Raw genomic sequence first — 19601 nt, 5'->3', positions numbered from 1 at the left:
TTCTCTCCTCCCGCCCCAGCAGAGGCTCACTGTGCTTGTTGGGCGCTCCATACATGTTTAGTTGTCCCTCGTAGCAGCCCTGGGAGTCCCTGTGTCCCAGATGCAGGAGCCGAGGCGTGGAGAGGCGGGGCGCGGTGCTTCAGGACGCACACTGACACGGCGTGACGGGATCCTAGCCGGCCGGACCCGGCCCCGCTGCGTGCAGACTCCCCGCGCTCCGCTTCCTTCCCGTACGCTCAGTGGGTACCGTGTGCTCGGGCTGGGCCCCCACCCCAGCACTGGGCACAGAGCTCCCGTCCCGTCGGCCACACGGCCAGATGGCGTGGTCACAGGGCTCAAACGTGCCCGTGTCGTGAAATGTGTGAGAAACACAGAGAGGTGCCCAGACCCAGTGGAGTCGGGGTGCTGAGCCCCAGCCTTCCTGAGGACCGTTGCGTGCCGCGAAGGAGAGTGGGCTAAGAAACGTCCTGATGTGCCGTTGGCGTCGCCTCGACTCGACTCAGAGGCTCCTGGGAAGCCATCGAAACGACTTGAGCTTGTCCGGTTTCTACTCCGGTCCAGCTGGCCCCAGTCTTTGTCTCACTGAACTAGCAAAATAGCTAGATTAGAGTTTCTTTTACCGAGATGGCCAGTTTGACACAGGCTCTACCAGTGACCCTGCTACCTGCTTGGTTGGACCCAATTTGCTTTTGTGGCTTTTTTTTGAAGATACCGACCAGTACAAATACGGCAAGAACCGGGTGGAGGCCGACGCCAAGCTGCTGCAGAGCAAAGAGGAGGAGCTGGTGAAGAGGAAGGAGGCCCTGCGGAACAGGCTGGCCCAGCTCCGCAAGGAGAGGAAGGACCTGCGGGCCGCCATCGAAGTGAACGCGGGTATGAGGAGCGGGGCCTGCCGGCTGGGGCCGCCTCCCCGGGCCACAGTGGGGCCTTCCTCCCCTGCCGCCACAGCGACGCTGCTGCCAGTCCCCGGGCTGGTAGCCCGGGACGGGTGCCAGGGCGGAGGGAGGGCCGCACCTCAGCCTGCTCCCTGCTCCCCCGGCCAGGGGGCGCCGGGACCTGTCCCAGCTTCAGGTGCTGCCGGGGAGGTGGCCTGCGGGCTGAGCCCCGGGGGCTCGGCAAATTTCAAGTCTCGTGTATGGGATTGTGGGCAGGGGACAGTCCCTGGGGACGGGGACAATGCAGGAGCCCTCGGTGCCCCGAGAAGGGACACTGTGTGAATTCTTGTGAGAGGGAGCAGGGAGCGAGGCCAGGTTAGCGGACACCCCGCCCCGCCCTCCGAAGGCTGCTGCTGGAGAACCAGGTTAGGACCACGGGGTATCTCTGGGCCGGCAGGTGGGTTCTTGCTGGCAGGAAGGAGGACTTGGGGGCCATGGTTGTGCGGACGCAGCTGTTTGATGTCACCGCAGTGCAAGGAGGGTCCTCACCCTGGGGCAAGACTCCCGCTTTAGGTGTCAGTTTGGCTGGCCTCGGAGGGGACCAGAGGAAGAGCGCAGTGCAGAGGACCAGGAGGGTCCGGCGGGGAGGCACCTGCTTCCATGAGGCCGCCCTGCAGGAGGCACTGCTGGACCTGCACGGGAGGCAGTCCATCAGCAGGTCCAGCCTTTCCCGACTTCCCGCCTAAATGAGTTTTGGGACAGGAAGTGCTTTTGGAGCTTGCAGGCTGGGAGGTTGGGTGAGGGGCGGGACGTGGCCACCTGCCTGCGGGAACGAAACGCAACATCAGGGACCTGGGTAGGAGCCTCCAGGCCTATAAGACAGAGGAGGAGCCCCTCCTTCCCTCCTTTCAAGCTCGCGGGGCAGCGAAGATGCAGACAGGTTGGAGCGGCCCCCGTGCAGCCACGCACGCAAGCTGGGTGCTCCCTGGGGATCAGTTTTTCCTGCACGTCTAGTGGGTACATTACCGGCCGCCTTGTGTCCGTGGGACACAGTTCAAATACAGGGAGTCCAGTGAGTGCGCCTCAGAGTGACAGGCACCTGTTACTGTGGGTCCCTGGGAGGAGGGGGGCTCAGGAATAACGGAGCGGGGGCAGTAGGAATGGGACGATGGCCCGACCCTTGGAGCCAGCCGCACCCCTGCAGGCAGCTGCTTTGAGTGCCGAGGGTTGAAGTGAGGGCACTGAGGCCAGGCCCCGAATGTGGGGATTTGTGGGGACCCAGCCCCCCCGCCACCAGGCCACTGTCTCCCGGCTGCAGGAGAGCAGGGTGGTTGGAAATGGTCGCTGTTCTTGTAGAAACGGCTGAACTTGAGTTTCGTAGAAGGGACCCAGGTCAGGGCGCTCGGCCCACAGCTCCACGCCAGCTCGTGCGAGGGGCAGCAGCGAGCGCCGTCTGTGGCCGGAGCCCCAGCGCGTCCCTGGGCTTGTCCGTGGCCTTGCAGGCAGGAAGCCGCAGGCGGTTCTGGAAGGCAAGCTGAAGCGGCTGGAGGAGGAGTGTAAACAGAAGGAGGCCGAGCGGGTCAACCTGGAGCTGGAGCTGACGGAGGTCAAGGAGAGCCTCAGGAAGGCCCTGGCCGGCGGCGTCACCCTGGGGCTGGCCATCGAGCCCAGGTCAGGGACGTCGAGCCCCCAGGTAAGGTCCCCGCCAGCCCAGCGAGCACGCAACCGCAGGCTGGCTCTGGTGGGCTCCTGGCTGCGCTCTGAGCCGCTGGCCGCGCCTTGTCCCCTCGCTCTGTGAGCACGGAGGACGCCCCGGCCCGCCTCCGTCCCTGCCCGGGTCTGGTCACAGGCACGGCCCTCTGTCTCTTCCCAAGCGCGTCCCAATTGGACCCCAGTCAGCCAGAAACCTCAGCCCCACGTAGCAGAGTTTTACGCAGCGGCCCGCTCACGCCGGGGTTCCTGCCGAGTTTCAGGGGGCAGAACCCCTTCCAATCTGACAGGACGGGGCGCAGGGCAGCACTTCTCAAACATGAATTAGCGCCTTCAGGGGCCTCCCCATCACTCTCTAGGACCCACAGTCACTGTCCTTCCCGTGACTGTTCCATCGGGTCCGGGTGACCTGCAGAGTCCAATGTCACCACTTCCATTTTACGGTCAAAGAACGTGGGGCCCAGAGAAGTGACGTGACCCCCCCCCCCCCCAGCAAGCACACACGGCCAGCAGGCAGCCCTGAACGTGGTGCCGCCTCCTCTGGAGAGCCCGTAGCGCTCCCCCCACCTCGCCTGCTCCCCAGGGCTCCTTTCTGTCCCTCTTTCCAAACTGCTTGGCAAAATGCGGAGCCTGGGTGAGGCCCCTCCCCCAGCGCTGGGGCGGGCCCTCGGGGAAGATTGATGTCGTTATGGATGTATGGCAGGGCTGACCCCCGCACCCCCCGGGGTCCCCCTTCTCCCTAGCAGTGACCCCGTACTCCTCTGGGGGTCCCCCTTTCTCTAGCAGTGACTGTACCCCCCAAGTGTCCCCCTCTCCCTAGCAGTGACCCCATAACCCTTCAGGGGTCCCCCCCCTCTAGTGGGGCCCCCAGTGTGACCTTGCATTTCCCCAAACCAGGGGTCTCCATCTTGGCCCCCTTTTGTCAGCTTTTCTCCTTTGAGGCCCACAGAGCCAAGCCTGTCCTTGGGACGGCTCAGGACGGGTCTGTTCGAGCCTCCCTGCCCAGCCCCAGGGCCAGCCGCCTCCTCTCTCGGGGGATTTCTCCTTGGACCTCCGTTGCTATCACGTGTCCCCACGCTGGCAGCTCTGGGATCTTCCCTCCCAGACCTTGTCCTGGGACCGCGGCTCGCGGGACGGTGTCCCAGGGGCACATCTGCCTCACAGATCGGGCTTGGCCTCTGCCAGGGGAGATGGGGTGACCCTCTCCTGCTTGCCGACCTTCCTGACCCCCACTCCCTCCCGGCATGGCCTTTGAAAAGCATTTCCAAGTAAACCGGAGCTTGAGCACAGCGGGCTGCTCGGCACCCAGGGCCAGCAGCCCCCTAGGGGTTCCAAGTGACCCGACTCAGTGGTGACTGAAGCAGTGTTCTAAGCCGCGTGCCACGTGACCCAGCCGGCCTGTGACCACGTGTTACACCACCATGCTGGGGGGCTTGGTCCCGGGCCCCCATCGGGGCAGGTGCCGCTCGCTGCCTTCCCTGAGGAGCAGCCTGTGCCCCGTGTGGGCGGCCAGGGGTGCTGGCGATCGAAGGCACGTTTGGTCACACGCTCAGCCTTCCAGAAGACGCCTTCCTCTGGTGTCTGAGCCGTATGGGCTGCACACAGGAGCCTCGGGCTGAGCCGTATGGGCTGCACACAGGAGCCTCGGGATGATCCAGCCTGGGTCACTCTGGTGAGCCCCAGCCCACATGACGTGCTCCACGCTGCCACCAGCCCCGGTCACGGTGGCTTCCACCGCCTGGTGGCACACAGAGCTCTTTGAAGGGACAAAGCACTGTGTGAATGGACAGGCCCGGGCCCCACTGCCGCCCAGCTCAATCAGCTCGACCCTCTGAAATGGCGGTTAGAAGGTGCTCTCTGACCTGGGGAAAGGCCGTGCAGGCCATTGTCAATATCATTTTTGCCTGTTTCTAACACGCATGCATTTCCTTTAAAATGAACAATTCTTGGGGTGCCCAGGTGGCTCAGTCAGTTAAGTGTCCCACTTTGGCTCAGGTCATGATCTCACGGTTTGTGGGTTCGAGCCCCGCGTCGGGCTCTGTGCTGACAGCTCAGAGCCTGGAGCTGCTTTGGATTCTGTGTCTCCCTCTCTCTCTGCCCCTCCCCTGCTTGCACACTCGAGCTCTCCCTCTCTCTCAAAAATAAATAAATGTTAAAAAAATTAAATGAATGATTCTGCTGCTGGACAAGGCTGACGGCTCCTCTCCGTTCAGTCTCCGGGTTTTAGGCACCGGACCCTGGAGAGCTCGCCCATGTCCAGCTGCGAAACCAGCGACGCCGAGGGCCCGGTGCCGGTGAACAGCGCGGCCGTGCTGCGGAAGAGCCAGCCGCCCGGGAGCTCCCCCTGCCGCGGGCACGTGCTGCGGAAGGCCAAGGTGAGCTCCGCCCTCCCGCGCGGGGACACCCGCCCCGGGGCGTGCGGTGGGGGGGCGGGGGCACAGCTCCGAGGGCCCTGCCGGTCTCCCCGCAGCCGGGGCCTCCTTCAGGGTCACCTCCTTTTCAGAGGCCAGGAGCCCCGGAACCTCACTTAGGGCGCCAACCAGCTGGTGTTCCTCGTGGCGGCAGGTCTTGGTGGCCCTGTGTCCTGGCTGGGGTAGGGGACCGGGTGGCCTCTGCGGTGCTCCCCGAGGGCCCGGACCCGGGCTGCACCCCCCACCACCTTGCCGGGGGTGCCTGCTGTGCTCTCTGGCCTTCCGCCTGGGATCGGCCCTGACAAGCTGGGATGCCAAACGTAAAACTCCTAGAAAATGTTAAATCTGTTGATAGTTTATCAAAGCGAACGGTTCTTGACGGCGGCAGCTGCGAGCGCAGCGCATGGAGAAGTCGCGCTCGGAGTAATTACCTCAATTCATCAGACGGATGTGATCTGCTCTGACGCGTGTGCAGGCGGGCGGCCCCCTCTGCCGCCTCTGGGCCCGCGTCGCTGTCGTGACATTGTTCTGTGGCCCAAACTGGCTAGAAATCCGTGGTCTTCTGCAGGGGGGGGTGACAGCAGGAGCGTCGGGCGCCCCGGCCCTCTGGGTGCCCATGGGCGGGCGCTGGGCTGTGGCTGCAGTCACGTCGGGGGACCGAGTCCTTCCTGGCACACTCGTGACCGAAGCCCGCGTGCACCGCTGATTTCTGTCCCATGGAAGAAATCAGATTCACCGCTGAGCCGCCACAGCAGCACCCCCGCCAGCTGTATGCCCTGGGGGCGCTCCGCACCCCCCACGCTTGGGGACGACAGCTCTGGCCACTTCTCCGTGACCTTGGCTGGTTCCGATGCAGGGTGGCTGGCCCAGGCCCGCCCTGGGGAGCAGCCGCCCCTGCTGGCGGGTCCCTCACTGAGGGAGGGGGATCACCCAGGGGTTTCCCCGGGATCCCAGAGAGGTGACAGGGTCCTCACGGCTGGGGCCAGGGCCAGAGGCTCTGGGAACAGGAATCCACACTTGGGGGCAGCACACACGTGCTCGGGCCCACCCCAGCCCCTTTCTGGGAACGGTCGGCTTGCTCTGGGCGCGGAGGTGTCAGCCCGGACAGCGTCCTTGTGGTCACTTCCGGGTGCCCATGGGAACGTTCCATGCAGCAGAGAGCGGGGTCTAGGGAGCGTGGGTGGTGGGAGGCGCCCGTCACTGCTTTCAGCTCCAGGCCCGGTGCTCCCCCGACTCCGTCGGCAAAGCTGCGGGCCGAGGGGCGCTCGGAACCCGGGTGCCGCGGCCCCAGCGTGCCTTCCGGGGGTGACGGGTGCTGGGTGGCCCCGGACCTCTCCAGCGAGAGCCTGCAGGGCTGTGGTCGCCTTTCCCACCTCCTCCTGCTTTCGTGTGCCCGTGCCGCGCTCTGCCCCCTGGCTTGGCCACTGTGACCTGCGCCTGGCGACGGCCTCACGTCGGCTAACTTCTCGGGGAGCCCCGGGGCAGCCTCGGGGCTAACACCTCACCCGTCTTCTCTCTAAAGCCTGCACGGCCCGGGCACGTCATGAATGGGGGATGGGGGACTTCTGGCTTTCACTGTGGACACCTGCCCACGTGGCCGTCGCAGGGAAGCTGAGAAGGCCACGGAGGTCACACCGCCTGCCGACCGTGCCCCCGCGTGGTCTCCTGGGAGCGGAGGGCAGCGGGCGGCTCGGTTTGCTCTCGTTCCTGACACGTTGGCACATGTTGGCTCACGCTGGACTTTTAACTGGCAAACTTCAACTGATGCCCTTGGAAACGGAGAGAAATCCCCGTTTCATGCGACGTGCCTGGTGCCGGTGAACGAGTGCGGTGGGCGCAGGGCGGGCACGGCGTCTAGCGCCACCACCCCTGCTGGGCGCCCGCCCTGCGCCCACGCACCCCTGATCCCTCCGCCTCCCAGCGGCCCCTCCCACTGGTGTCATCTCCGGGTCACGTGGCCATTCTCCCCGCCGGTCCCCGTGACCCGTGTCCTTCCTCTGCCACACTCAGGAATGGGAGCTGAAAAACGGGACGTAGAGCACGGCAGGACGCCCCGCCCGTGTGGCCGCAGCGCGGGACGCCAGGGTTTGTGACCGAGCTCCGACGCCAGCGCCCGCCCCGCGCACCCTCGCTGCTCCGCCGGCCCTTCTCCGGAACTTTCCCGGGGCACGCTGGTCCCCACCTCCGCTTGTCCAGGAGCAGAGGGGACGGAGAGGAGCCCGCGGGACCGGGAGCTGCGTCTTTACCGGGTTCCGCGAGCGCTCTCCCTGGGGTCCCCCGGCCCGAATCGGCCCCTCGCGGGAGAGCCTGGCCGGGTCTCCGCGTCCCGACGCGCCGTCCCCTCGTCACTAGAGGCAGGCGCGTGACGAGCCTGTGCTGTGAAGCGTCTCTTACCTTTGTCGTCTTTTCTCTGGACAAATGCTTTTGTCACCGTGACAAGCTGCCGTTCTTTTTAAACTTAAAAAAAATTTCTTTTTATCGTGTGTTGCACTTAGCTTCTGAGGGGTTTTCAGAGATTCTGTATCGTGTTTTATTATTTGTACTGCTTTCGAAAGGCGGCAGAGACACTCTGCCGCCTCACTAATGTGTGTCCTCAGCCCCTTCCCCGGTGTCCCCCGCCCTGCCTGCCGCTCAGGGCCCACGGGCGCCTCCGAGAATGTCGGTCCCTGGAGAAGCAGGTTCTGGGCGCCCCCCAGCCCCCTGCAGAACCACAGACCCAGCGCGGGGACCCTGGGCTGCTCCCTGCACCTGTGTGGCGTTTCCAAGAACCAGGAGATCGGTTCTGTCCCCAGAGGGACCCTCTCAGGAATCCTCAGTTGGGGGGTGCAGCTACCACTGAGTAAAACCAGGACCCTCTGCTGACAAACTCGGGGGCACAAGTCACACCGTGTGGAGGCTCCCTTCCTGCGCCCTGTCCAGCCGCGGTGGTGCGGGGAGCGTGTTTCTACCAGACGCGGGAGCGCGGACCAGAAACGGTCTCCGTGCCCCCCAGCCCCCCAGGCGCCTCCGCAGCTCGTCTGGAGACCGTCTGTGGCAGGGAGTGTGCACCGTGGCTCTGAGCCCGGCCCCCGTCCCTCAGGGCCCTGGCACACGGTAGCGGGTGGAGACCCCTCTCCCCGGCACCCAGCACATCTGAGCCCCTGGGCGATCGAGGGGGTGCCCCTGAGGCCCCAGGGCCCGTCTTCCCCGCACTGCTGCCGTCCGCATGGGAAGCTGGACCGCCTCGCCTTGTAGGAAACCGACTTTCTGTAAAAGCAAACAGTTTGATCCACCGTAGATTTTTGCTGCCTTTGGTCAGTTTCTCTGCTGACGGCCGGCCTTGCCCGAGACAGCGGCGGGGTTAGGGCCATCGGGAGGGTGTGCAGCCTGTGCGCCCGGCCACGGCCAGCACAGCCGGGCAGACCCCAGGTGGCCTGGACCCTCCCTCCGTGAGTTTGCCCAGGGACACATCCTGTCGGAGCCAGAGCCGGGCCTAGGACCGGGACCCCGGGCCTCAGGCTCCTCACGTGCACAGCTGGCGTCTAGTTCACTCTGATCGCCCTGAACCCGTTAAAGGGCCCACAGGCCCAGGCGGGTCCTGCACTCCGCGGAGCCATTTGTGGGGGCCGCGGAGGGCAAGGCTGCCGACTCGGGGCTCCTTTGATGCCGTGCGTTCCCCTCGATGCCTTTAGATTTGGTCAGAAAGTTAGGTGAAGGGATTTGCTTCAAAATAAGTTATTTATTTGTATATGTTCAATAAATAGAGTTTTTAATTTATATCTGTACATATTAGACCCACATTAGCCATCTTGTCAGAATCCCGACAGCGGGGTCTCGTTCCTGCCCTCCCCAGGCCTCGCCACACAGCTGCTGGTCATGTCCCGCTGGAGAAGTCCCCTTCCCTTCCAAGCGTCACCCGACCCATGGCAGACCATCCTGTTCACAGAGTGATGGCCAAACCAGCAGGGTCCTGACCCCGAGTGACAGGGATGTGGGGCCCGCAGACAGGGCCAGCTCTGTGGTGACAGCCCTGCTCCCTTAGAAGCCACACTATCAGCCTCGGGGCTCTCCCTCTGGTCAGATGTCACCCACCTCCAGTTTTATGTGTTTGTAATGTTTGAAAGTCGCTCCCCAGCCTTTTGAGAAACAAACAGCCACCTCCGGTGCGGGCGTGGCCAGGCCACCTTTCCTTTGTTCACAGCCGTAGAGGCCGGGGCAAGGCCGACAAGCTGGCCACACCCTTGCCAGGCTTCCAGATGGTTCCACCACAGGGTAACCAGTGTGGGTCTGCGGAGTGGTCCAGAAGGGTGTGGAGCTTTCTGGAGTGTTCTCTGGGTGACCCTTTATACGCCGGGCGTAAACCCGTCCTGCCCCCCGCCTCTTCGTTGGCACACCTCCGTGTTGCCAAGCCTGATCTTCCTCCGCACGCATTTCAACTGTCCAGTTTCCAGACGCCCCAAACTACTTCGATGGTTTGGAGATCTGTCACCCTTTGCAAAGCCTGTTCCAAGCAGCGTGTACCCTGAGCCCTGAAGGCCGCGCCGAGGAGGGAGTCCCAGACTCGGTTCACCCACAGCACCCATCCGGAACCCCTGTGCAGGTGCGAGGAGACAGCTGTGAGCCTGGGGCCGGCACGGGTGTTGGGGGCAGGACCCATTTGTCTGTGGTCACGGCTTCTCTGTCCAGAAAGGAATAGCGGCCGTCCCCGAGTGCGCTCGGGCCGGAAGCCACGTCTCGGCCGCACGCCTACTGGCCAAGTCCTGTGACGGGGCCTTCCGCGGGGGGGCAAGGCGGCGTCGCTCACACGTCCAGCGGTGTGCCTCCCTCTTTTTTTTTCTCGAAGATGATTGTTTAGTGGGAAAAAATTTCAAATCTGTGGTGTCGTTTTAAAGAGAGCAATTGCTGTTTTGTTCCCGTTGTCATTGCTGGCTCCTCACTGTCCCCGTGGTGGGCCGGCCGATACTGTGAAGCCGCGAAGGGAGACGACACCGCGGGCGAGCGTGGGCTCAGCCCGCCCCGCGAGCGCATGCGCACCAGAGTCGCCGCCCCCGCGGTTCCCGGGGCCCCACCTTCCGTGGGACAGTTCCGGTTGCGATCTCCCAGAAAAGGTCCCCTTGCCGACAGCGGGCACGTGACCCCAGGCGTTCCGAGCCGTTGCCCTGGAAGGTACTTTGAACGTGGGATCATCAGATGGAGATGTTTAGGGACCAAAGGTGTTTTTACTATTTGTATTTGATTTCTAGCAAGAAAAGGAAATAGTGACTTTAAATTTTAACACCAACTTTTACACTCTATTTAGCATTAATTGACCATGGCTGTTAAGTTGTAAAATGTTTTCATATTAAGATTGTAATTATTTCTTACTGTATTTAAAAAAAAGCAAAAGTCCTATTTAAAATTCTCTTGGGAAAAAAGAAACAAACAAGAAACATCAAAGATTTTTTTAATTAAATATGTCGCCGGTGCCCATTTTAAATGATTGTAGATATATTTTCACTGTATTTCTCCATGTATTTAATTCCTACAGTAAGAACTTTTATCAATGGAAACTTCCAACGGAGAGGCCAGTTTTCAGGCCGTGCGCTCCATATTGTAGTAAATCACTTGAATTTTCTGCTTTACTGAGTTTTCTACCGTTGTGCGCGGGCTCAGACAGGCGCCCTCGGGCGTGCCTCACTTGCGTGTTCCCAATAAAGCTGTACGCGCCCGGCCGGCCTCCGTGTCCGCTCACTGGGTTTGCAGGGCAGAGGGGAGCCGGGCGAGGGGTCGGCAGTGTCCGGTGGGAGGGGAGGGGGAGAGGGAGGGGGAGCAGGCCGAGGGGGAGGTGGGGGCTGTGCCGTGTTTCTATACGCAAGGACCCTCCTCCACGGAACAGCCTTGGCTGTTGTGTTTTTAAGTGGCTCCAAGCCCGCAGACCCGAATTTAAGAACCGCTGGACGCCTGCTGGTGCCGGGCCGGGCCAGGAGCGGGGCGCACGGACGGGACAGGCCCGGGCCGGGAGCGGGGCACAGGGCGCAGGAACGGATCCGATGGGACTCGCTCTCGGGAGCTCGCTGTCGCACACCAGCGGCTGGGCCGTCCCCGGCCAGTGCAGGGCTGCGTGGAGACGGCCGGCACCTCAGGGAAAGGTTCGGAGGCCTTCGAGCCCACTGGGGGAGGGTGTGCAGGAGGGCCGTGGGGTTTACATAGGAGTTTGGCAGGGAGCAGAGGGTGAAGAGTGGGCACAGGGGCCGCTCCAGCTGAGGCAGGCAGCTGTGAGGACACGGAAAGGTGGGGGAAGGGGGGGGCGGTGGAAGGTGAAGGTGAATCTAGACCAGCGACTGCAGAGACCTGAGGCCCCCCGCCCAGTGCCCAGCCCTGAATGTGTCAGAGTCAGTGTGACAGCCTGAGGCAGAAGTGTCGCCCCACCCCTGCAGGGTCACCAAGGCCTCCCCATGCACACACCCCGAGTCTGAGCTGGCTGATAAATCGGACCAACCCCCGCTCCCACCCCGCCCCTGCCAGGTGTCCGGCTCCAGCCCCAGAGCTCTCCCTGACAGGGTCCTGCCAAGGGGCTTGCCCGGGCAGGAGGCGGCCCAAGCTGCCAGGCTGGCCTGTCCCTCGACAGGACTCGGAGGAGCCACCCTTGGCGAGGAGGTGAGGACATCTGTCTGTAGCATATCCTGATGGGCAAGCAGGGGGAGGGACCCCGGGTCAGGGTATGGCTGGAGTGGGTGCACCAGGGACGTCCAGGTGACGGAGCGCCCACCCAGACCCACCCCTCCAGGGTCCGGTGCTGCCCCAGGGTGCCTTCTCGCCCCAAACTGTCTCCCTCAGGTGGGGGGACGGGGGGGGGGGGCTGGTCAGGTCACAGATGGTGAAAGACCCCCTTCATTCCATCCGTCTCAATGCAGCGGGGTCTCAGCGTGCCCCAAACCCTGTGTGACCCCATGCAGGAGCCGGGGACAAGGCCGTCTCTGCTGCAACAGGAGCCGTTCCACCGGGCAGTCTGTCCCCGGGACATTTGGAGAGTCGTCTGAACACAGGTCACGTGGGCTGCCGCAGGGACAGCACGCGCCTCTTTAATTTTTAAAACTTGGCTGGAAGACCCCAGGGCTCCTGTCTTTGCTCTTCAAAACCACAGACACGACTCAGGAGGGTCATTCGTGTCGTTGTAATGTTGGGAGCAGGCGACAGGAGGCTCACCGGCGTAGCCAGGAGCCAGCTCCTTAGCGGGAAGCTGGGAAAACGTTACCGGAGGCCTGCGATCCAGAAATTTTATGACGGAAACTTCATCAGTTTTATGACGCTGTTAAAAATGGCCGTCTTTTCACAGAAAAGAACCAATTTGCCAAGGAGGGGGCGAGAGGGAGGAGGGGGCGAGAGGGAGGAGGGGCGCCCTGGGGGACTCGAAGGTCCAGCCGGGCCTGACCACGAGGGGGCTGGTCTATGCTGGAGCCTTGCACAGGGGCAGGGCCGCACGGGCGAGGGCTGCCTGCCCCCTGCCCTGGGGGGCGCCTGGCCTCGCCCCTGCACACGCAGACTGCCCCCCGAGGGAGTCGCCGTACCTCCCCCCGCCCGCCCGCTGGGGCAGCTGCCGCAGTGCGGCCCGCATCCCAAGCGGCCGTGCCTCACCCTTGCACAGCCTGACGGGCCACCAGAGCAGGCACCCACGGGGCCCTGCACACTCGGGCCCAACAGTCTGTGTTACACAGACACACCCTCCCCCCACAGCACCTCTCGGTCAGGCCGCACCGGGCGCTGCAGGCACAGAAATGGCTTCAATCTGCTGCCACTGGGGGGAGCGCAATCCAGCTGCTGCGTCCTGTGCCCATGGCTGTTGTGGACACGGGCGGGGTGGGGGACACAGACGGACGGTGAGGGTCACGGCTCCCACGGAGCTTTGCTCCCTGCGGGCGGTTTGGGCTCCGGCACTGAGGCTGAGGGAACCCAGGGCACAGGCTGTAAGGCAGACACGAGGGGCGTCACGGGAGAGGGCCCTCAAGCCAGCGGGTGTGGGGCAGCTCGGGGCTTTCAGCTGCGGGTCAGAGGTGTCACAGTCCAGCTTTGGTGACTGGGTCCCCGAGCAGGGGTGGGGCGGCCAGCACCCCATCACTGCCAAGGAGCCCCGACTGCGCACAAGGAAGACACAGTCCCCCCCACACATCCCCCGGGGGCTGAGCAGACGTCTCTGAATTGCACCCGCCGTGGGGTCGGCCCAAGGCTCCCCTGAAGGGGGGCTCAGGGAGTTGGCACGTGCTGCACGCAAGGGGGTTCTGTGGGTTGGGGGGCCGGGCGGTGAGCGCGGGGCGGCCTGCAGCGGCTGCTTCAGGACAGAAAGGAGCTTCCCGCGGGGCTGGAAGGCCCTGGAGGTTCCAGGCAGGGAACTGCCTGTCAAGGCTCTGACCACTGTGCGGAGCAGAACAGGCCACCGGAGGTGAGAGGTCGCGGGGAGGCCAGCCGGACGACGCACACCGCGCCTGCGTCCCCTGCCCCTCTCCGCCTGCGGGTGGGCGTCCCCCACGTTGCAGGGACAGCCCGTCTTCTCGGGAAGGCTGAGGGTCCCCACCACTGCTGTGTGTAAGCTTCACGGCAGGACAGGGGGGAAGTTAGGCGCAGTCAGCCGCTGGACGCTAGGCCAGGGGCCCGGGGGTGGGGGGGAGGGTCAGGGGTCCCGGGAGCAGGGGGTGTCGGGGGTCCCCAGGGCTGGGGGTGGGGCAGGCAGCAGCACAGGGAACAGGAGACAGAGCGGAGAGAGGCAGGCCTGGCAGCTTCCTCCCGCATCTCCGTCTGCCCTGCCCACGTCCGTCAAGCCCATCTAGACACATCCAGAATGTTCCACTGGGCGTTTCAGCTATGCGCCTCCTGAGAAACTGTGTCCTTCCCGTTCCTGGTGGCGGGCCCAGGACGCGCTGTCCTGGTAGGACGTCTTCTCCCCGGGCAGCCTTGGCCCCCATCCTGCCGCGTGCAGGGGCACCTTGGGCAGTGACCGCAGTGCTGATGGAATGCTAGAAGGGGCCTGAGTGGCAGGGCCTCACCCCTTCCCACCCGCCTTCCGCCCCAGGAGCCTGCTCTGTTGGCAGGGGTGTGTGGGGAGGTGCCATCGCTGCTGGCCTGCTCCCCATTTGCCCCCCTCCCTTCCCTCCATCTCATAAATAGGTTCCCAGGATGACCCAAGGGCCCCTCTGTGGCCAGGCCCCACACGGGTGTGTGTCCCTCCCCTGTCCTCCCCCCACCCATGGCTTTCGCGTCCCGTCCCTGTGTGTGGCTCTCCCACACCTGTTCGTAAATGCATCCCCAGGGCTGGGGGCTCCCTAGGGCACCCCCTGGGCCACTCGCTTCGGGACCGTTGCCGCACGGCACAGGGCTTGGCCTGGGGAAGCCGCTCAGAAACACGGTGTGACAGCAGTGACTCCAACACCACGGCTCGCGGTGACGATGACAGCCAGCGCTCGGCCACCCGCCTCACGCAGCCGGAGGAACGGGGCGCGGGCCTGTCCTGAGGCCCCCGAGGCTTTGGCCGAGCCGAAACCCCGTTCTCCAGGACCGACAGACGGCCCGGGCCCGCAGCATCCTTCACGAGCACCCGCGGCGTTCGAGGCGCTGCAGGCAGGACAGACGAGCGGGCAACTTGGTCATTGTGGACGTTCCCCCGCTGTTGACGCAGAAGAGGGTGGTTGGTCCAGGGAACATTCCGGAAAAGTGGCTAAGGACTGCTTTTTGCAAGTCAGAGCTGAGAATAGGGGCTATCTCTGCTGAGCCCCGGTCCCCAAATTCCCTGAGGCTCATAAGACCCAGGCTGCAGGGTCTGGATGGCAACTAGAACCTTCCAGAGACACATGGGCCTGGCCTGTGTGGGGAGATGTGCACTGTGACTGAGCACCGTGTCCCCAGGACTGAAGTGCGTGGACAGAACCAAACACCCAAGACCAGGTGGTGGGGGTGATGCGGGGACTGAGTCACCACAACCCTCAGGGCCCTCACCACCCCCCCCAGACCTGCACCGCCTGCTCCCCAGGACCCCTCGTGCCTTGACCCGAATCTGAAACGAGCATTTCCTCCTAACGTTTCTCCGGCCGCAGAGACTCGCACCAGGGAGAGAAAGGTTCTTGCTCTGGGAGACTCGGGGACATCGGCTCTGACCCGAGGCGCGTTCCCGGGGACCCCAAGGCGGTGAGGCCATCTGCCAGCGCGGGGCGTGTGCTGAGAAGGTTATCGGTGGAGTAGGGCCCCACCTGTGTTGCTCGGGCGTCCGGTGTGTCACTGACCCCACCCCGGGTGATCCCTGAGTTCTGAGCGGGCCGGTGGAATCTGTCCTCAGCCGTGGGAGGGAGGGCCCGGAAGCCCCTGGAAGCCCCCGGACCCCTGTCCCGCTAGGACAGTAAACCAGGGCAATCTCGAGTCGCTGCCAGAACTGCAGACATCAGTGCCCCCTGCCACCACGCGGGACCTGGAGGACGTGGAGCTGGTGACACCGATCACATCTCCACCCCCTGCATCCCCGTGGACGACAGGCGGGCAGCGCATGGAGGGGCGGGACACGCGTGGCTGCTGTGGCCCGGGTGACTTGTGCCAGAGTAACCACAGCTCCCGGCGCCCCGGGGCGCGTCCTCCCCTGCCTGGGCAAGCCGGCCACCGTTTCCCTCCCCGGGGCGGCCGCCCACGCCGCGACCATCCCGCCGAGGGGGCGGCCCAGGAGAAAGCACCCGGTTCTCCTGGAACTTTGGCGGGACACGCATGTGCCACTCCCGATAGTCCGAGGTCGCAGGGGCCTCATCCCCACGTGACAGACCCCTCAGGGGGCGGCGGCCGCGGGTCGCCGTGAGAACCTCAGCTTCCGCCCCAGGGAGGGCGGCTCTCCCGAACTTGGCCAGGTCCTGGGGACCCCCCCGGAAATCCCAGGGCTCGCCTTGCCGGAGCCGCCACCGAGGCTCCCGGGGCGCGCGGCCCCCGCCCCACGCGGGCGCCTGCGTCCGGCCTGGCAGAGGGGACCTTTGCACTGAGTGATGTTAGACAATGGGGCACGCGGGACAGCAGAGCACAGCATGGCAGGGGCGCTCGGGGCGAGGTGGCGGGAGCCCGCTGAGTCACCCGCACCGCGTCCCACAGCCGCCCGGGCTTCCGGCAGGTGCCCGGGGACCTTTCGCTTCTGCTCTACCTCACGTCCACGTTTATTCAGGCGACAGACGCTCCCACCGTCCTTTCGCGCTCGCCGATGGCCCGCTCGCCGTCGGGCCCCAGTAGTTCTTTCTCCGAAGGCACGCGCGTCATCCAGCCTCGAACGTTCTCAGACCCAGGACTTTCCTCTGGTTCCTTGACAACTGAAAGCCCGCCGGGCTGAGCCGCGGCCGGACCCCGGGCGACCCTGGACCTTCTGCCAGCGAGCCACGCGCGAGGGACAAGCCTCAGCCCCCTCAAGGCGTCTGTCTCTCCAGGTGGGGACGCGTCCTCCTCAGCCTCCCAGCTCAGAAGGGTGTGCGGACCCACCGCCCACGGGGTCTCCGCCCACGGGGTCTCCGCCCAGAGTCTCCGCCCACAGAGTCTCTGCGCACAGAGTCTCCGCCCACGGGGTCTCCGCCCACAGAGTCTCCGCCCACAGAGTCTCCGCCCACGGGGTCTCTGCCCACAGGGTCTCCGCCCACAGAGTCTCCGCCCACAGGGTCTCTGCGCCTTCTCACCTGCTTCTTGCGCTTTGTTAGCTCAGGTTGTGTTGCCCCCCTTCCCCTCCCCCTTCCCTGAGCGCTCACAGCGGCCCTCATGTGTCCTTCATTCTCTCCACTCCTCACGCCTTTGTTACTTGTTGGAGACACTCGACCGTCCCCATCAGGGGTCACCGCTTCCCACGGGGCGAGTTCTGGCTCCGTGGTCAGTCACGCGAACTTTGGTCCTGCTCCAGCGTCTGTCCCCTGCTTGTGTGTCCCGCTGCACGCCCTGCTCCCCACTCCCCGTCTCCCCAGTCTCCCCACTTCTCCTGTCTGGTTTCAGAGAATCTTTCTGTGCCGATCCCATCAAGGCACAACGCGCGCGGTTTCTAAAATGTCCTCCAGCGTCCTTCACAAACTCATCCGGGAAATATGCCCTTTCCCTGAATCCGCAGGGCTGCCTTCCCACCGCCTCAGGCTGGGGGGCTGTCCCGGGGGGCCACCGCGGTAGGTGCCGCCTCTCCTTTCCAGGGATTCATCCTTAAGGGAAGAGTGCTCCCCCCAGACCAAGGGTCTCCCGGTTCAGGGGCTGAGCCCCGCTCCCCCTGGCTGCCTTCCTAGATGCTGAGCCCTTCCTCCCTTGCAGGTTAGCCCCGGAGCCAGCATGGTAAGCGGAGCCCCAGACAGATCAAGGTTATCCGTCACCCCCAGGATTGAGGCAGGGTCCCCTCTGATCCCACACTCTGACGCCAAGACTGTAAGAGGGGCGTTTACTTCTGCATCATCAACCTCCTGTGGTTGCTCTTTCTCCCCAGTGTAGGGACAAATAGTGGCCCTGACTCTGGCTTAGGGTCAGGGTAGGGGAGCATGTGCCTCAAGACCAAGACACTGAGCTACAGGGATTTCCTCTGGGGTGGCCATGTGACCTGATCAGCACCTCTAGACTTCAAGAGACAAAGATGCCAAGATGCTGGAGCAACTGCAGCCATTTTGTGACCTGAGGATAATGATGTATGTGTCCCTACACCTGAGCAGTGGAAAGTGGCTGGGAGAAATGGAGCCATACCAGAAGTTTCCCAGAGAACTCTGTGACTCAAATCCCCAGTGGAGCTGCCTCACTGCTAGAAAGTTGACAAACTTCCTTGGTGAATCCACTTTCTCCGTCTCCTAGATGACGATTTCATACCTTCTCCTGTTTCCCTGACCCCCCTTTTCCTGCCTCACTTGTTACTCCCTGAAAACACAGAGCAGTTGGAAGAGGAGCCCCAGACCCAGGTGCTTCTGTGCCTTCCTGCCCCCGCCGGCGCGGGCCGCCTGCTCAGACTGGAACTGGCCCCCAGGTTTCACCCCGGAGAGGTGCTCCCTTCTCACCTGACACCGTCCATCTCCCCTCCTCCATCTGCTCATCCCCATCCACACGTCTTCAGGAAGCCGTCCCCCACCCTCACTCTGCACACAGCTGCTGTCCCAACTCTCCACTGAGTCCCAAGAAAACCCCCAAAATGTCACTGCAGCCAGCGGCTGTCCACTTCCTCACCTTCTGTGATTTCCTGGACGCGTTGCTCGTAGGCTGTGTCCTCCCGCGGCCGGGAAGCCCTCTGGCCGCTCGCACTGGGAGCCTGCCAACCCCTCTGCAGGGGCTGAGTGGTCACGGGGGGCTGGTGGCTCCCAGGGACACCCCCCCGGAGCCCCTCGGCCGGGGGTGAGGCTGCTGGCGTAGGGGTTTGTGGAACCGCATGAGTAGCCCTCGCCAGACTTGGTGTGTGGCGGAGGCTACACAGAGGCGTCGTCATTACTGCGGTCGCCTGTCCCCGTCACTGTCGTGGTGACAGGCTCAGCCCCTCGGCCGCGTCCGCAGGGAGTGCTGCTGGACCCTGAGCCCAGCGTCTGGGCCATAACCCTGGGAGCTGCGAACAGAACGAATCGTCCTGCGCTCCCAGCCCGAGCAGGGGCGCGTTCTGGAATGAGCCTGGAAGGCCTGGGGCCGAGCCGACGGCCTGCGGTCACCGATCCATCACCGGCCTGTCCTTGCGCCTGGAGCCAGAGTCCGGGCTGGCTGGGCCGCACAGCGAGGCGCCCCAGAGCCAGTGGGTCCCCCCACTGCACCCCCACTGCATACGCAGGCGGCACCCCAGGAACCGAGCTCCTGGTGGGTGGCCCCCGCCCTGCAGCTTGCAGCCTGACCCCAGGGCCACCCCGAGGCCCTCGCCCCGCCTTCCGGTGGGGAGGGCGCCCTTTCCGGAAGCGCCCGGGACGCCCGGGTGCAAGCTCGCTCTGTTTGAGGCACCTGCTCCCGGGCAACTCGAGGTCCGGCCGGGTCCCCACCCGTCCTGTGCTCTGCCGCCCAGACGGGGCTCCAGACTCTGTTCCTTCTGGAAACGGCTGCGGCCACGGCCCGGAAGCTGGGGCGTGTTTCCACGTCTGACAGGAAGTGAGCGGGGAAGGAGGGTGGGTCCGGCCTCCGGGCCCTCGGAGACCAGCGAGATGGCATTTCAGAGGCTACAGACGGGGGCGCCTGGGGGGCTCCATCGGCAGAGCTCCCCCTTAGGCTCAGGTCATGATCTCATGGTTCATGGGTTCGAGCCCTGACAGCTCGGATTCTGTGTCTCCCTCTCTCTCTGCCCCTCCCCCTCCCCTGCTCACACTCGGTGTCTCAAAAATGAATGTTGAAAATAAATAGAGACGGTTGGCCCAGGCATGTGCTCTATTGCGCTGTCCACCTCCTGGCCCTCAACCTCCCTGGGCCTCTTCTCCCCATCTGGCAAATGGGCTGATGCTTCCGGAACCTTCCGCGGCCTTGAACTCTACCTGTAAGGGCCTTAAAAGCTGCCGGGGCCGGGGGGGGGGGGGGGGGGGTATTGTTGCTTAGCAGGCTTCGTTTTCCTGATCCAGTGACCGAGAAGGTTAAGGTCATCGCCACCAGCCCCCAGCATCAGGAACCCCCCCCCCGCCCCTGTCCCGGGGGCCCTGAGACCACAGTTCTGGGGGCCCGTATGTGTGTGTGT

General features: G+C 64.2%; 2 protein-coding genes and 1 long non-coding RNA gene across 3 annotated transcripts in view; 2 read left to right on the top strand and 1 right to left on the bottom strand.

Annotated features, from left to right (window-relative positions):
- AFAP1 (actin filament associated protein 1) overlaps positions 1-10684 on the top strand; it is a 125959-nt gene extending 115275 nt beyond the window's left edge. The window contains exons 15-18 of the mRNA XM_029948981.1: positions 709-873; positions 2378-2568; positions 4799-4960; positions 7007-10684. Of these exons, the coding sequence (XP_029804841.1) occupies positions 709-873; positions 2378-2568; positions 4799-4960; positions 7007-7033 (545 nt within the window). The 3' untranslated portion in view covers positions 7034-10684. The remainder of the gene's footprint in view (positions 1-708; positions 874-2377; positions 2569-4798; positions 4961-7006) is intronic.
- Positions 10685-12036: 1352 nt separating this feature from the next.
- Positions 12037-16225, bottom strand: LOC115302597. Its single transcript, XM_029952532.1, has 5 exons — positions 16151-16225; positions 15661-15831; positions 14234-14609; positions 12692-12916; positions 12037-12216 (listed from the first exon to the last, which is right to left on the bottom strand). Exons 1-4 carry the CDS (start codon positions 16223-16225, stop codon positions 12699-12701), a joined length of 840 nt encoding a protein of 279 aa, XP_029808392.1. The 3' UTR covers positions 12037-12216; positions 12692-12698.
- A 58-nt stretch (positions 16226-16283) lies between these two features.
- On the top strand, positions 16284-17933 carry LOC115299583. The gene is made up of 3 exons (XR_003912251.1): positions 16284-16389; positions 17243-17263; positions 17531-17933. It is a non-coding gene; the product is annotated as an uncharacterized LOC115299583 (long non-coding RNA).
- The last annotated feature ends 1668 nt before the right edge of the window (positions 17934-19601 follow it).

The sequence above is a fragment of the Suricata suricatta genome, chromosome 1 (genome assembly GCF_006229205.1).
Source record: "Suricata suricatta isolate VVHF042 chromosome 1, meerkat_22Aug2017_6uvM2_HiC, whole genome shotgun sequence".
Classification (NCBI taxonomy): Eukaryota; Metazoa; Chordata; class Mammalia; order Carnivora; family Herpestidae; genus Suricata; species Suricata suricatta.
Note: the sequence above shows the minus strand (reverse complement) of the source record. Positions and strands in the feature narration are given on the sequence as shown.

Coding starts and splice junctions, on each gene's coding strand:
- LOC115302597 (XM_029952532.1), bottom strand. CDS start 16,225: ATGACGCGCGTGCCTTCGGAGAAAGAACTACTGGGGCCCGACGGCGAG. Junction 14,610..15,660: donor CAAAGTTCCAGGAGAACCGG/GTGCTTTCTCCT, acceptor CTGCGTCAACAG/CGGGGGAACGTCCACAATGA. Junction 12,917..14,233: donor GGGGATGCATTTACGAACAG/GTGTGGGAGAGC, acceptor TCTGCCTTACAG/CCTGTGCCCTGGGTTCCCTC.